A 13,249-nucleotide genomic window follows, 5' to 3' on the forward strand; every position below is an offset into this window, starting at 1 on the left:
CTACTTTTAAAACAGCTACACCATAGTTATGATCCCAGATTTGAAATTTGTAAGTGAATGCTATGGCATTGTTTTAAAGAATGGTAAAATTTGACTTAGTATTTAGTTAGGTGTAGCAGGGAGCAGTTTTTCTTTTCCATTTTTGAATTTCAAACTTAGTATAGGGTGAACTTTGAATTCATATAGCTACATAGGGGAGCAGGGACAAAGCTCCACCCAACAGTATGCTTCTTTTCTGTATATGGATTTCAAGTTCAGCTTTATGCACATCATGTTTTCTGTTTCAGAACATGATTAGTCACAGTCTGTTTTATAACTAGCTTATTTGAGGATTGCTGTTAGTAATAGACAGTACTATATATATTGGTGCTTTTCTGTATTTATAAGAAAGCAAAATTCCTTTAAACATGCAATAGCCGGTTTGATCTGGGGTCTGTTTTTCTTGCAGATGTGGTGCATTACATGTTGGAGACCAGATTATTTCTATTGGTGGCACTACTTTGGAGTATTGCACTTTGGCAGAAGCAACTCAGCTACTCGCTAGTATTTGTCATCTAGTCAAAATGGAGATCCTGCCACACCATCAGACTTGTCTGGCTATCAAAGGACCAGACCAAAATAAAAGATGTGAAAACTGTAAGTAATATCGTAGTTTTTAAATGTGCAAGTTCAATGTAAAAAAAAATTCTGATACTACTATTACTAATGTGGCTTACAATTAGAATGCTGAGTTATCTTTATTATTGTTATATAGGTTCAAAGGTAAGTACTTGTGTAGCTGCCCTTGGTGGGCCTTCTTAAGCTTAGATGATATCCCTTTTTTAATCAAAATCCTGTTTTTTCTGTTAACAAGGTAATGAATTAATACATTATAATAACACAATAACTAGTAGAAATAATCACAATAAGCTATATGCAATATGTACAAAGGCCTGAAATAGACTTAAGTATTACATTCGCAGATAGATAAATAAAGAAAATACATATACAACTTCCATTTTTTATTAAAAAGAGTCAGGATCTAGCTGAAGAATGTCATTGAGAGTTATCACTTTCTTCCAAGGACTGTTGATAAAAGGTTTAGGATGGATCCTGTGTTCTTTGACTTTGCTTTCCTCATGTGCTGTTTCCTTTAGAAAGGATAAAAAGTCTTAAAAAAGTGGTGCAGCAGTGGATTTCCATTTTCTAGATATACTTTTCCTTGTGACCGCAAGTATAGTCCAAAGTAGATAAAGGTTATCCTTATTCAAAGCAGGGCCATCATTAACATTAAATAAAATTAAAGATTTTGATAATGAAAATGATTCAGAAAACAAAGCTTTAAAAAGTCATGTATGTCACACCAAAACTGTTTTAACAGAGAACAGTTATAAAAAATGTGAAACAATCAGCTTTATACTCTTACATGCATCTCCAACAAGAGATGTTCTTGGTTTTACCAAATTTAGCTAGTTTATTTGGATTTAGAAATGCTCTGTACAAATATTTCCAGCTAAGTATACTCCAATATTGTGCCTAAGATGTAAGTTTGACTGATGATAAAATTTGAGATTTGTACTCATGTGGCAAAGAAGACATATGACCCATAGTAATATGATTCCAATATTTATTGTGTGCTTTTGTCTTACAGTTTAAGATTTTATATAATTTGAAGTTAGGTTTCCAATTTTAGATTTATTGTAGATGGTTTCATATAAATAATGCATTAATTTAGGAGTTTCTTTAAAAAATTAGTTACTAAGGATTTTATAAAGATCATAAGACTGAGCTATCACACTTTGTAGCAGTAACTAATCATGAGAATTCAAATCAAAATCTAAGTTGATGAATTTCTTTAGCTTTGAGTTCTTTAATACAGTGTTGTCAACAAATGAATTTTTTTCTTCCCAAGAAATAAATATGTTCTTATCAACTTTATCCAAAAACTGATACTAAAGGGAATTAAGGCTTCAAACCAGATTTTAGTGTCAACATTGGCAAGAATATTTTTTTTCTTTTTTCTTTTATTTTTTTAATTAAGCATAGAGTTTAAAAATTACATTTTGTAGGTATAGAAATATTATATTGTGGAAACTAACAAAGAAAGTGCCAGAATGTATTAGTCTGATATTTTAAGAAGTTAGCTGAAAGATTGTAATTTTTTGAAATTGTTAAATGTAAAGATTTCCAATTAGAAATATAATTTGGATCTACCTAAATTAAGATGATTTTAAGTTTTAAAGCTTTGATATAGGTTTCAGTATCTGATAAAAATATCCCTCCCTGATCCCATGGTCTAATGTGGTGAAGTAAAGCTATTCTATTTCTATTAGGGAACAATAGGAAGTTTAATAAGAGCTTATATATATATATATATATATATATATATATATATATATATATATATATGTATATGTATGTATATATCATTAATAAGGGTGTTTTTTTCTGGAAAAAAGGGTTTGAGCTATATATAGTATTTTGTGTCGAAGAATCATTTTTATTAATTGAAATCTATCTTCAAAGGAGATGAAACGTTTATTCCATTTATCAGTGATATTTTTATTGTTTTTATATTATTATAATTAGCTGTTATTGTCTCTTTTACAGATCTAAGTAGGACCATACCCAGATAATCAAGGGAATTTGTTTGTTTTCCAATAATGTGATTTTTACAAATTTGTACTTTTTTCTTTTCTTTTTTTATATCATGTATTTAGACTTTGATTGCTTAAACTGAAGACCAGAGAGGGATTGAAACAAATTTTTGAAGATTCCAATTCTGAGAGAGTTACTCTTGAATTAGGTAATATTAGCAAAACATAATCTCCAAATAACATAATTTTGGAAGAGTATTGATTATAAAAATCAAGGACTTTAATCTTTGGATTATTTCAGATTAGATATTTTTGATTAGAATAGCAAACATTTCAATAGCTAGAGCAAATAGGATTGGAGATAAAGGGATATCTTGTTTAGTACCTTTGGTTAGAGGAATGGATTCCAAAGAAAAAAAACCTAGTTTAACATAAGCAACTAAGTTCTTGTTATAGATATTTTTTTAAAAAGAGAAATAAATGAAGGTGGAAAGTCAAATAAATTTAGAACTTTAAGTAAATAATCCCAATTTAAGGAGTCAGATGTTTTTCCTAACCTAACACTAAAGACAATGAAGTGTTACCACCTGGGTACAACATACACAGGCTGGATCGTGCTTCGAGGAAGGGGGGTGGGGTAGCTGTACTCTATAAATCTGAGTTGAATGTCACCATAGATGTAATACAACCTCCTCAGATTAATAACTCTGAGATTCTTGCCACCAAATTGCAACTTAATAAAAATAAATGCATTAATATCATCTGTATGTACATTCCCCCAGGTAACAATATATCTACATTTGAAGATATCCTGCACTGGTTATCATGTCACTACCCCCAAGAAACCCTACTACTTGGAGACTTTAACATAGACTGGGGCACCTGTTCCTTAGAATCCCCAACCACCCATATTAACCTGCATGCATTTACACAAATCATATCTACCCCTACCAGGATAGGTAAACCCAACCAAAAAGAAAGTATACTTGACTGGGTACTCATAAACAGTCACCCCCAACTGTACACCTCTGGTACCCTCCTTAATGGCCTAAGCGATCACCTTCAAACATATGTAATTAAGCACAAAACCATTAAACAACCCTTACTCAGAAAGGTTAGAAACAATAAAAACTTTGACCCTGCCAAATTCCAACAAGAACTAAACTCATGTAATTGGTCTATTCTAAAACACCTCCTTTTAGAGGAAGCAGTGACATACTTTAACAACAAATTCCTTGAGATCCTTGATTTGCATGCACCTGTTCGTTCAAAGAGAACCAAGGCAAAAACTGCACCATGGCTTTCTATAGAGTCTAAACTCAAAATTACCCTTAGAAACAAAGCATGGGCTTTATGGCGTTCTTCTAAAGACCCTCAAGATCACATTAAATACAGGCAATCCAGGAACGAAACCAAAAAATCAATTTTACAAGACAAAAAACAATACTACTGTAATTTACAGACAGTAAATCAAAATAAACCTCAGAAGTTTTGGGCAGGTTTAAATAATCTATTACATCCTGGACAAACTTCAACCCCAATCCCTGCTGCTACTATTGATAAAACCCCTGAAGATGTTTCTGATAGTTTTAACCAATTCTTTACCGAGACAATTCAAGCCCTAGCTAGCCAACTACCTCCTAGCTCCCTGGTCCTGAAAGTAGCATCCCTAGAAACCTACTTGCGTTCAGCTTCCAACCAGTCCCCACTTCACTTATCCGTACCTTGATTAAAAAATTAAAACCCACTAAACTTTCTGCTGATCAACTCCCTGCCGAGTACCTACAAAAATCAGCTGATGCTATTGCTTACCCTGTCTCAATACTAATCAATCGAACCGTAGTAGAAGCTAAAATTCCCACCATCTGGAAAATATCCTATGTAATCCCACTTCACAAAGGAGGCAGCTCTACTGAATTCTCCAATTATAGGCCAATAGCTATACTCTTTCCAAGGCATTCGATATGGTTGATCACCAACTTTTAATCCACACCCTGCAAACATTCTGTCTAGATACTGGAGCCCTCCAATGGTTTCAATCCTACCTGAATGATCGACAGCAGGCTGTCCTCTGGCAGAACAAACTCTCTAACCTTCTACCTAACACCCTCGGAGTACCACAAGGCTCTATACTAGGGCCCTTGCTGTTCTCCATCTTCATTAACGACCTTTATACTGTCATCCCAAAAGTCAGCTGTATCCAATATGCTGATGACTCTACTCTGATTTGCTCAGCCACATCTCCAGTAGAGTTATGGTCAGCTACCCAGACCATCTTTAATACAATAGAAAACTGGCTTTCTGAACATCGTCTGATCCTAAATCCCAAAAAAACTAAAATGCTGTTATTTTCACCAACACGTAGGTCTACCGCTTTTACCTTTACCATAAAATCAAATGATGGCACAATAATCTCCCCTGACCCATCTACAAAACTATTAGGTGTCATCATAGACAATAATCCCAAATTTGACCTACATGTTAACCAAACTATCAAAACCATCAATAAAAAACTAGGGTCACTTTACAGAATAAAAGCCTTCCTAACCCCTCCAGCTAAAGTTGCCATAGCTCGCTCTCACCTTCTTTCAACCCTTCTGTATGCATCCCCTCTACTCTCAAATTTGAACAAGACTGTCCTTAACAAACTCTCAATTTTCTACAACCACATTGCCAGGTTTGCCACTGGGCTGCCTTTTAGGACACATCATTGCATCAATCTAAATCAGCTTGGTTGGCTTGAACTACCTAGCCTAATCCAGTATAACCAACTGATCATGGCCTATAAAATCCTCTATAATCCGGACAATACTCCTGCACTTAAAAATATTATCATCCCCTATAACAATCCTAGACCGCTTCGATCCTCTAATAAACTACTAATTCAGACTAGCAAAATTAATAACACAGCCGGTGATTCTCTCTTTGCAAACTCTGTAAGTAGATCCTGGAACTCTCTTCCAGCTGATATTACATTACTTTCCACCTTAGGTCAATTTAAAACTAGACTCAAACAACATTTGTCATTTAACTGGCTATGTCAATGTATCAAGCCTGGCTAACTCGAATGTGTAAAAATCTGTTAACCAGTTTACTGTGTAATTTAATTTAATCCTGACTTGTGCTCAGGACTAACTTTAACCTGTGGAACTTGTTTAACTTGCTTACTTATGTAATCTCTGTAAATAGTCTGTTTGTAATATGTAATGCTGGTATTATGTAATGCTGTATCTGCTTACCCTTGGAGCTTTTCTCCCCGGGCCTCCACTGAAAATGGACATGCATCCAGTCGGACTATCCCGGTCAACAAATGTAAAATAAAAAAAAAAATAAAAATAAAAAAAATGTTCAATATCTAAACCAATTATCAGGGCTTATTCATTTTCCTTATTTAAGAAATCATATTACATGACTATGTCTATTATATATAAAACCTGTTTGATCATGATTGATTATCAAGTTAAAGGTTCTTTTATTCTATCAGATATAATAGACATGAAAATCTTATAATCGCTATTTAGAAGAGAGATGGGTCTTTATTCTCTTTTAGAATAGGGATGATTAATGAATATCTCCAAGAAGGAGGAATCTTTCCTTGTGACTGAATTTTATTCAAACATTTATGAAAGAGTGATGTGATAGAAGGAGGAAAAAGTTTATACATTTCTATTATCAAATCTTCCATTCCTGGATCTTTCTTGGTTTTTATTTTTTTTTATTTTATCTGTAATTCTTTATCAGAGATTTGTGTTTGAAGATTAGTTTTTAATTTGCTGGAACTTTCTTAATATTAAGATATTCTAGATTTAATTTTGAAGAACTAACATCTGGATTGACAACTTGATTATGAGAAGTATGATGATATTTAAAGGCATGAATAAAGTCTCCAATGTCTGATAGACTTTTTAGTACCTTCATGTCTTAATTTTTACTAGGTTGCTAGCTTTTGAATGCATTTTAACTCTCATTGATGAATTATGCATATGTTTAGGTGATAAAGAGTAGGAATTCATTTTCAATTTCTCCATTGCAAAGTTTGATTTATGAGATAAAATGTCAAGATATTGCTTGTTCAGTTTTTCTGTTTTTATATTAGAATTATTATTATTTTTGGAAATTTTGGATTTGGCTGTTAGACGTTGAGATTGGATATTTTGTAGTTCGGAGTCACATTATTTAATTGTATTCGTATACCAAGTAAGAATTCTATCATAAATGCAAGCTTTTAAGGAGTCCAAAAATCATAACTACATTAACATCTGACATTGTATTTGTTTCAAGAAAAAAGTTTAATTCTGAAATTAACCCTGGTTTGAAATCTTTGCTTTTAGTTATGTACGATGGAATTTTAGTTGAAAGGGATAATCTTTTAAAATCAGTTTGAAGCGTAAAGATAAGGGCATCATGATCAGATATAGGATATGGAGTTATAATAAAATCTGAAATTCTAGAACTCAAATCATGGGAAACTAAAACCCTATCTATTCTTGTTTGAGTGCCATATTTATGATCCTGATGAAAAAAGAGCAACAATTTGGTATCCTTCATATTAATTGTATCAAGTAAGTTAAGAGAATCAATCTATTTTTAAGGATTTTTGCTGAGGGAGTAAGTCTTAATATTCTTTCATTAGTAGTGTCAGACTGTCCCAGAATACAGTTGAAATCTCTCCCTAGTATTAAATTACCTTAAATTATTTTTATAAGTGTTAATTATGAGGTCTGGATGTTTTAGCAGTATTTCCCGATACCAGAAAGCCAATGGACATTGACCAAAGTCCATATCCTCTTATTAAACTTTAAAATAACTGGGGTGAAGAGACCATTCTGATCTTCATATTTAATGTATTAATATTTTAATATGAGAAACTAATACCACTGAGACAAATAAATACTGTATTCTTTATTTGGGGATTAACAGTATTTTTGTCCAAAGTATCATAATTCCTCTTCTCTTAGTTTTATAAGTAGAGTGAGCAAGATTTCTAACATTAACAGGATTCCATATATCCTTTTCAGTTGATTTAAATTGATTTTCTTGAAGGAAGACCACTTGTGCTTTGTTATTATTTAGATATCTTAACAAGATTGATCTTTTCCTTGGATTATTTAGCAAGGTGATAGCAAGCTCAGATGCTCATAAGCCTAGTACTTATTATACAGCAGGAACTTCTCATTGTTACATTTGTTAATGCCTGTTATGTACTTCACAGATAAAGATTCTAGTTGTCTACTGATGTACTATGTTCTTCATCTGTAAATATGTTGTAAGTAATTTCTGTGTTAAATTGTTAATCACTATGTAATCCAATGTAACTACTGTCTGTTTATTTTACTGTGGAGCTTTTCTCCCCGGGCCTCCGCTGAAAATGGACCCACGTCCAGTCGGACACTCCCGGTCAACAAATTTAAATAAATAAATAAATAAATAAATATTTAATTTGTTAACATTTAAGGATAATAATGTTAAGTCCATTTACACATAAGTAATATTTAACAGTATCAATAATTATTACTAATTCTCCAAAACTCTCCCCACCATAAAATATGATGGTAAAGCATAAATAATAAGTTATTATACATAAAATAAAACTATTAATAACTAGAAATCTAAAAAAAATGATTCAGACCCAATAAGAAAAAGAATAATAGAAATAAAAAATGTAACATTATAACAGTATAAATATAAAACTTTAACATCAAGCATGGCATTATCAGAATTCCTAGTCCAGTAGATAAAGAAAAGATCTTTCAGGTGAGGCAACATAACTAACAAACTATGTCAGATTGTTAAAAAAATTGGTAAAATATCCCACAAAGCTAGTTAGCCTTGTACTAATCTGTGAACCTATTTTGAGCTATACAGATTAAGAAATAAATAATGGAGACAATATTAAGTGATTGAGATAATTATAAGATGATGCTACTTAATGAAACAGAAGAGAAATTGTCAATAATGTATAAATATATTATTAATATGAGAAACTAATACCACTGAGACAAATAAATACTGTATTCTTAAGAGAAGCCACTTCAAGACATATTTCATGAGCAGTTATCAGACAGTGTTACTTAAATAGATCGTGGTACTACTTATAATTAACAGTTCACACATTAGAAAAAATTGCATTACTATTAAAATGTAACATGTTAAAGTGAAACTTATATATTTCATCTTCTTCATCTTATATTATTTCTCTTTCCTTTCTTCATTCCTTCTGTTTTTATTTTGTTAATGGAAAATATGTTAGCTGTGAAAATGCTATATAATCTAAATGATGAAAATTTTCAATAGTGTTCTACATGTATAGCACATATTATAAAAGAATACTTGCTGAAAGCTTCTATTCAATATTAAACAGGCAGTCAATATATAATTAAAAGAACAATTTGAGAATCAACTTGTATATATTGAACCCTGTTATACCTCTTACTCTCTCTGCACAAAATTCTGGACAAAGCCCCACAGAATGGGAAAACAAAATCTCAAAGAATGACACAGACTTCGAACACTACCCTCATATAGCTAGAAGTCTTCCAGAATAATATAACTTGTCTAAGCATGCGTTATTTCAAAGGATATGAAGTCCATAAATGAAATGCATGCCATTACCCAGTGATCCCAATCCCTAGATCATCTTCATCATTTACTAGAAAATCACAAATCTGAAGGGAAACAGATCAAAACATAAGGCAAAACCTCAGACATTCTGCAAAAATCTGTACAGTAAAGAGGCATAACCTCCATCACTCACTCCTTCCCTACTACCTGTAATCATTATATATTAAAATATATAATATTATATTTTAGGAACTGGAATAAACAAAAGGCTTTAGATTTCCTATGATCTAAATAGACTGAGAATCATAGAACCAGTTTTATATTAGCCAAGACTTGGAAAACTGAATCATTTGATGTAAGCTTTTTAACTGTGATATTGGCAATATATGTATATATAATGATGCATCTATTTTGGTCATTTCTACATTTGGTTTCCTTAATAGTGTTCATCTATACATTATCAGCAATAATGAACATTGTCACGTGTTTACAATTATTATATATCTGTTTTTTGATTTGGAGTACTGCTTAATGCATTTTGTTAATTCTGCTATACTATAGCATTGTTTCACATTATTCAATATGTCAGTCATTCTGGCTTTGTGTTTCTGTGAATGTAAATATGGTTATATATTTGTAAACCCCATTCTGGAATTATAGCTAAACTCAATAAACTAGGCATAAATCCCTATGTCACAAGATGGGTTGCCAACTGGCTCACTGACAGAACCCACACTGTAAAAGTTGCAGACTCCAAATCTGAACTCAAACCAGTGACAAGTGGAGTACCACAGGGTTCCGTCCTGGGACCGCTCCTGTTTGGTATCTACTTTTCTGAAGTACAGGCTAACACAGAAGGCCTCTGGCTCACGAAGTTCGCAGATGACTGCAAACTAGGAGCCATAGTCAAGTCCCCAAATGATGTTAACATCCTACAGAAGGGCCTGTCTGAGACAGATACCTGGTGTCAGAGCCATGGCCTCAAGCTCAATGCCAAAAAGTGCAGTGTCATCCCCTTTGGTAAAAACTCTGTACCCATGAACTACCACATAGGCAGCAATCTACTTAACACCGAATGCATGATAAGAGACCTTAGGACCCAGGTGGACAGTAGTCTCTCCTTTGATAATCACATCGCCACAGTAGTCAGGAAGTCCTTCTACGTGGCACACCTCATCATAAAAGGGTTCTCATCCAGGAAAAAAGAGGTCATCATTCCCCTCTACTCGACACTTATTAGACCCATTATAGAGTACAACGCCCCTTTTGGAATGCACCTCACAAGACATCTGGAGCAGCTGGAAAGGCCACAGAAGTACCTCACAAAGAGGATTACTGGACTCAAACAAATGCCCTACACTGACCTTCTCAAAAAACTCCAGCTTTACTCCATAGCATATCGCCTACTCCGAGGTGATCTCTGCCTAACATATAAAGCTGGGTCAAACCCAGAGCTATTGGACATGCTGCACCTAAAGAAATCCCAATCCCTCCAAGCTACATGCTCTAGGGACCTAAACCTTGTCACCACAATAAACAGGACATGCTGGAGGGATAGATTCCTATCCCAGAGACTTCCCATACTCTGGAACAGGCTACCCATCTATGTCAAGCAAAGTTCTTCATTAGCACTCTTCAAGAAAAATCTTGATGAGTGGATGGGAAATAGGAAATACACCCCGGGGATCACTTCTGTGTGTCTGCTCGACAGTGGCACAGGAAAATAACTTTCTTGGGTGGATTAAGCCAGGGAACCTTGTTGGCTAGGCTTACGTAGGCCCTTGGGCCGATAGCCTAGTACCTACCTATGAACCTATAAACATTAATCAGTAATGTTCCTACTTTATATTTTGGGTTATTAGATGTCTTATTTCATAAATCAAAGAAGCGTTTCCATAAATACATATGAGTATATTCAAACAAATATACTGTAAGTTGATTCATGCTTAATTGAACTTATTGAACTTTACAGTAAAAAAATACATAACATTTACTGCTTAAAATATATTGTCTGCAATGTTTGTAATAGCTATGCATAGCAGAGCATGCATGGGTACAGGCAAAGAGATGCAAAACTGAAGCAAATCAGTCTTCATATGAGTGCAAAATAATGATGTAAAATAAAGAAATGGTTCATGTGAGATAGTAAACTGTGGCGACAAAGTCCTAGTTGCAAACAGCTTGTGTCTTGAAACAGTGTATACTGCAGTAATATAAAGTAGTGGCAGCGGCACAAAGAAATGCTGATTTGGGCTGTACATGCTGCAACAAGATGATTACTAAACCAAAAATTGTTATAGAGGAGTTTAAAGTGATACAGGAATCAAGTGAAACCCTAGCAAGCCTCATAAAAAACAATGCAAGTGGTGTTCACCTAAAAAAAGGAAAAAAAAAAAGAAACTGTTATCAGCAAGTCATATTCCATATATATATATTGGAGTGGTTAGTGTGCAAGAATGTGACTTCTGTAAATGACAACTTTTAATTATAAATATGCTAACCATTTCTTTACTCATCTCTCCTAAAAAAATAAGTCAGAAAGTTAATGTAACTAAATATATAAGCGCTTGTTTAAAGGGGAAAGAAAATAGTCCTGCAGCTTTGACACAGGAAGAGTGTTATAACGGAAGCTGTAATAGCTTCTCGTTGAGGGCATGATAGGTAAGGAAGCCTTGTACAATCATTAACTGCAAAACAAGTGTTAAAATTGCAGGACTAGCTTCTGTAATGCCTCAAGGTAAGTGTAGAGACTTCTAAGTAAAGTCTATTTAAAATGTAATGGTTGAGACAAAATAAGTATTATTTAGGTTAAAGGCGGTAATCTTATGAGAGAGAGAAAGAAAAGAAAATAATAATACAAATGCACTCATCATTTATACAGCTCTTAATAAGAAAAATAAGTAACCACAAAGCCGGGATTCCAGAAATTCCTCCCACTCTGTTATGAAAAGGTATGAATATTTATTACAAAACAACTAGTAATATGAAAAATAAGTAACCACAAAGCCGGGATTCCAAAAAATTCCTTCCACTCTATTATTATAATTTATACAGCTCTCCCAGCACTACTAAGCAGATCAAGTCACCACATAGACACACAAGACAAGCAACTCCAAACAGACTTTCTGTTTATGAAATAAAGCCGAAACCTTAACAAAATGAAATATATCAGTATAACGTAATGAGCCCCAGTACCTGCTTAATGAAATAATTATTTAACAACCCTTTAAAAGCATGGACTATAAACAATTATTTAAACTATAAATTAAGAGAATAAATTACTTGTGCAAAATTGAGTATGTGGCTAAGGCAGAGATATATTTATTGCTTGTAAAAATGAAGTAAACTAGTGAATCATTTCTTGAAGCCAATAAAGTCTAGAAAGATATTTGTATTTTGTTTTGGTTCTTACCAGATTTGTTTTTTAGTGGTTGGTATTGTAATCTCAGATAAGAGAATTAACACAATAAAGAATGTTGCTTATGTAAAAGTAATTTAAAGGTTGATTTAACAGCTTTACTAGTATTCATGGAAGTAGACACTTTCTTTTTTTTTTTTAAATCAGTCCAGGAGTTTTTTTTTTCCAAAGCTCTTTTCAAGGAAGAAGATGACCAACCTATGTCTTCTGGAATAGAGATAATGAATGAAGAGGCTTCCTCTAGGTTATTGAATATTCTTATTTTATTTGATTAATGGATTTTAATTTTAGCTGGATAAATTATTTGAGCTTTAATATTATTTTGCTTGAGAGATTTAACAAGAGACCATCTTCTTTTTCTCATGTCCATTACTTTGGTTGAGTAATCATTGTCAAATCTAATTAAGTTCTGTTTATATTTCAAATGGGCTTTTCTCCACACAGTTTAAATACTAATTCTTTGTCAGTATAAGATAAGAATTTAATTATAATAGATATTGGTGGAGAAGAAGATGATGATGATGCAGGTTTGCCCGTAGCTCTGTGGACTCTTTCTATATCATAAGAAACGCCTCTTGTAGATTTAAAATCTCAGGAATCCAAGTGTTCAGGAAAGAAATTATATGCTCACCTTCAGTTTTTTTTCTGAAAGACCAAAAATTATGATGCTACATCTTCTTTCTCTGTTTTCCAG

At 33.1% G+C, this 13,249-nt stretch overlaps 1 protein-coding gene across 1 annotated transcript in view; it reads left to right on the forward strand.

The window, feature by feature from the left end:
- Positions 1 to 13,249, forward strand: part of GRIP1 (glutamate receptor interacting protein 1) — a 2,220,015-nt gene that overhangs the window by 1,068,035 nt on the left and 1,138,731 nt on the right. The window contains exon 9 of the mRNA XM_044088060.1: positions 449 to 636. Coding sequence (XP_043943995.1) covers positions 449 to 636 — 188 coding nt within the window. The remainder of the gene's footprint in view (positions 1 to 448; positions 637 to 13,249) is intronic.

The sequence above is a fragment of the Protopterus annectens genome, chromosome 11.part0, assembly GCF_019279795.1.
Source record: "Protopterus annectens isolate FY-2018-M chromosome 11.part0, PAN1.0, whole genome shotgun sequence".
NCBI lineage: Eukaryota > Metazoa > Chordata > Ceratodontiformes > Protopteridae > Protopterus > Protopterus annectens.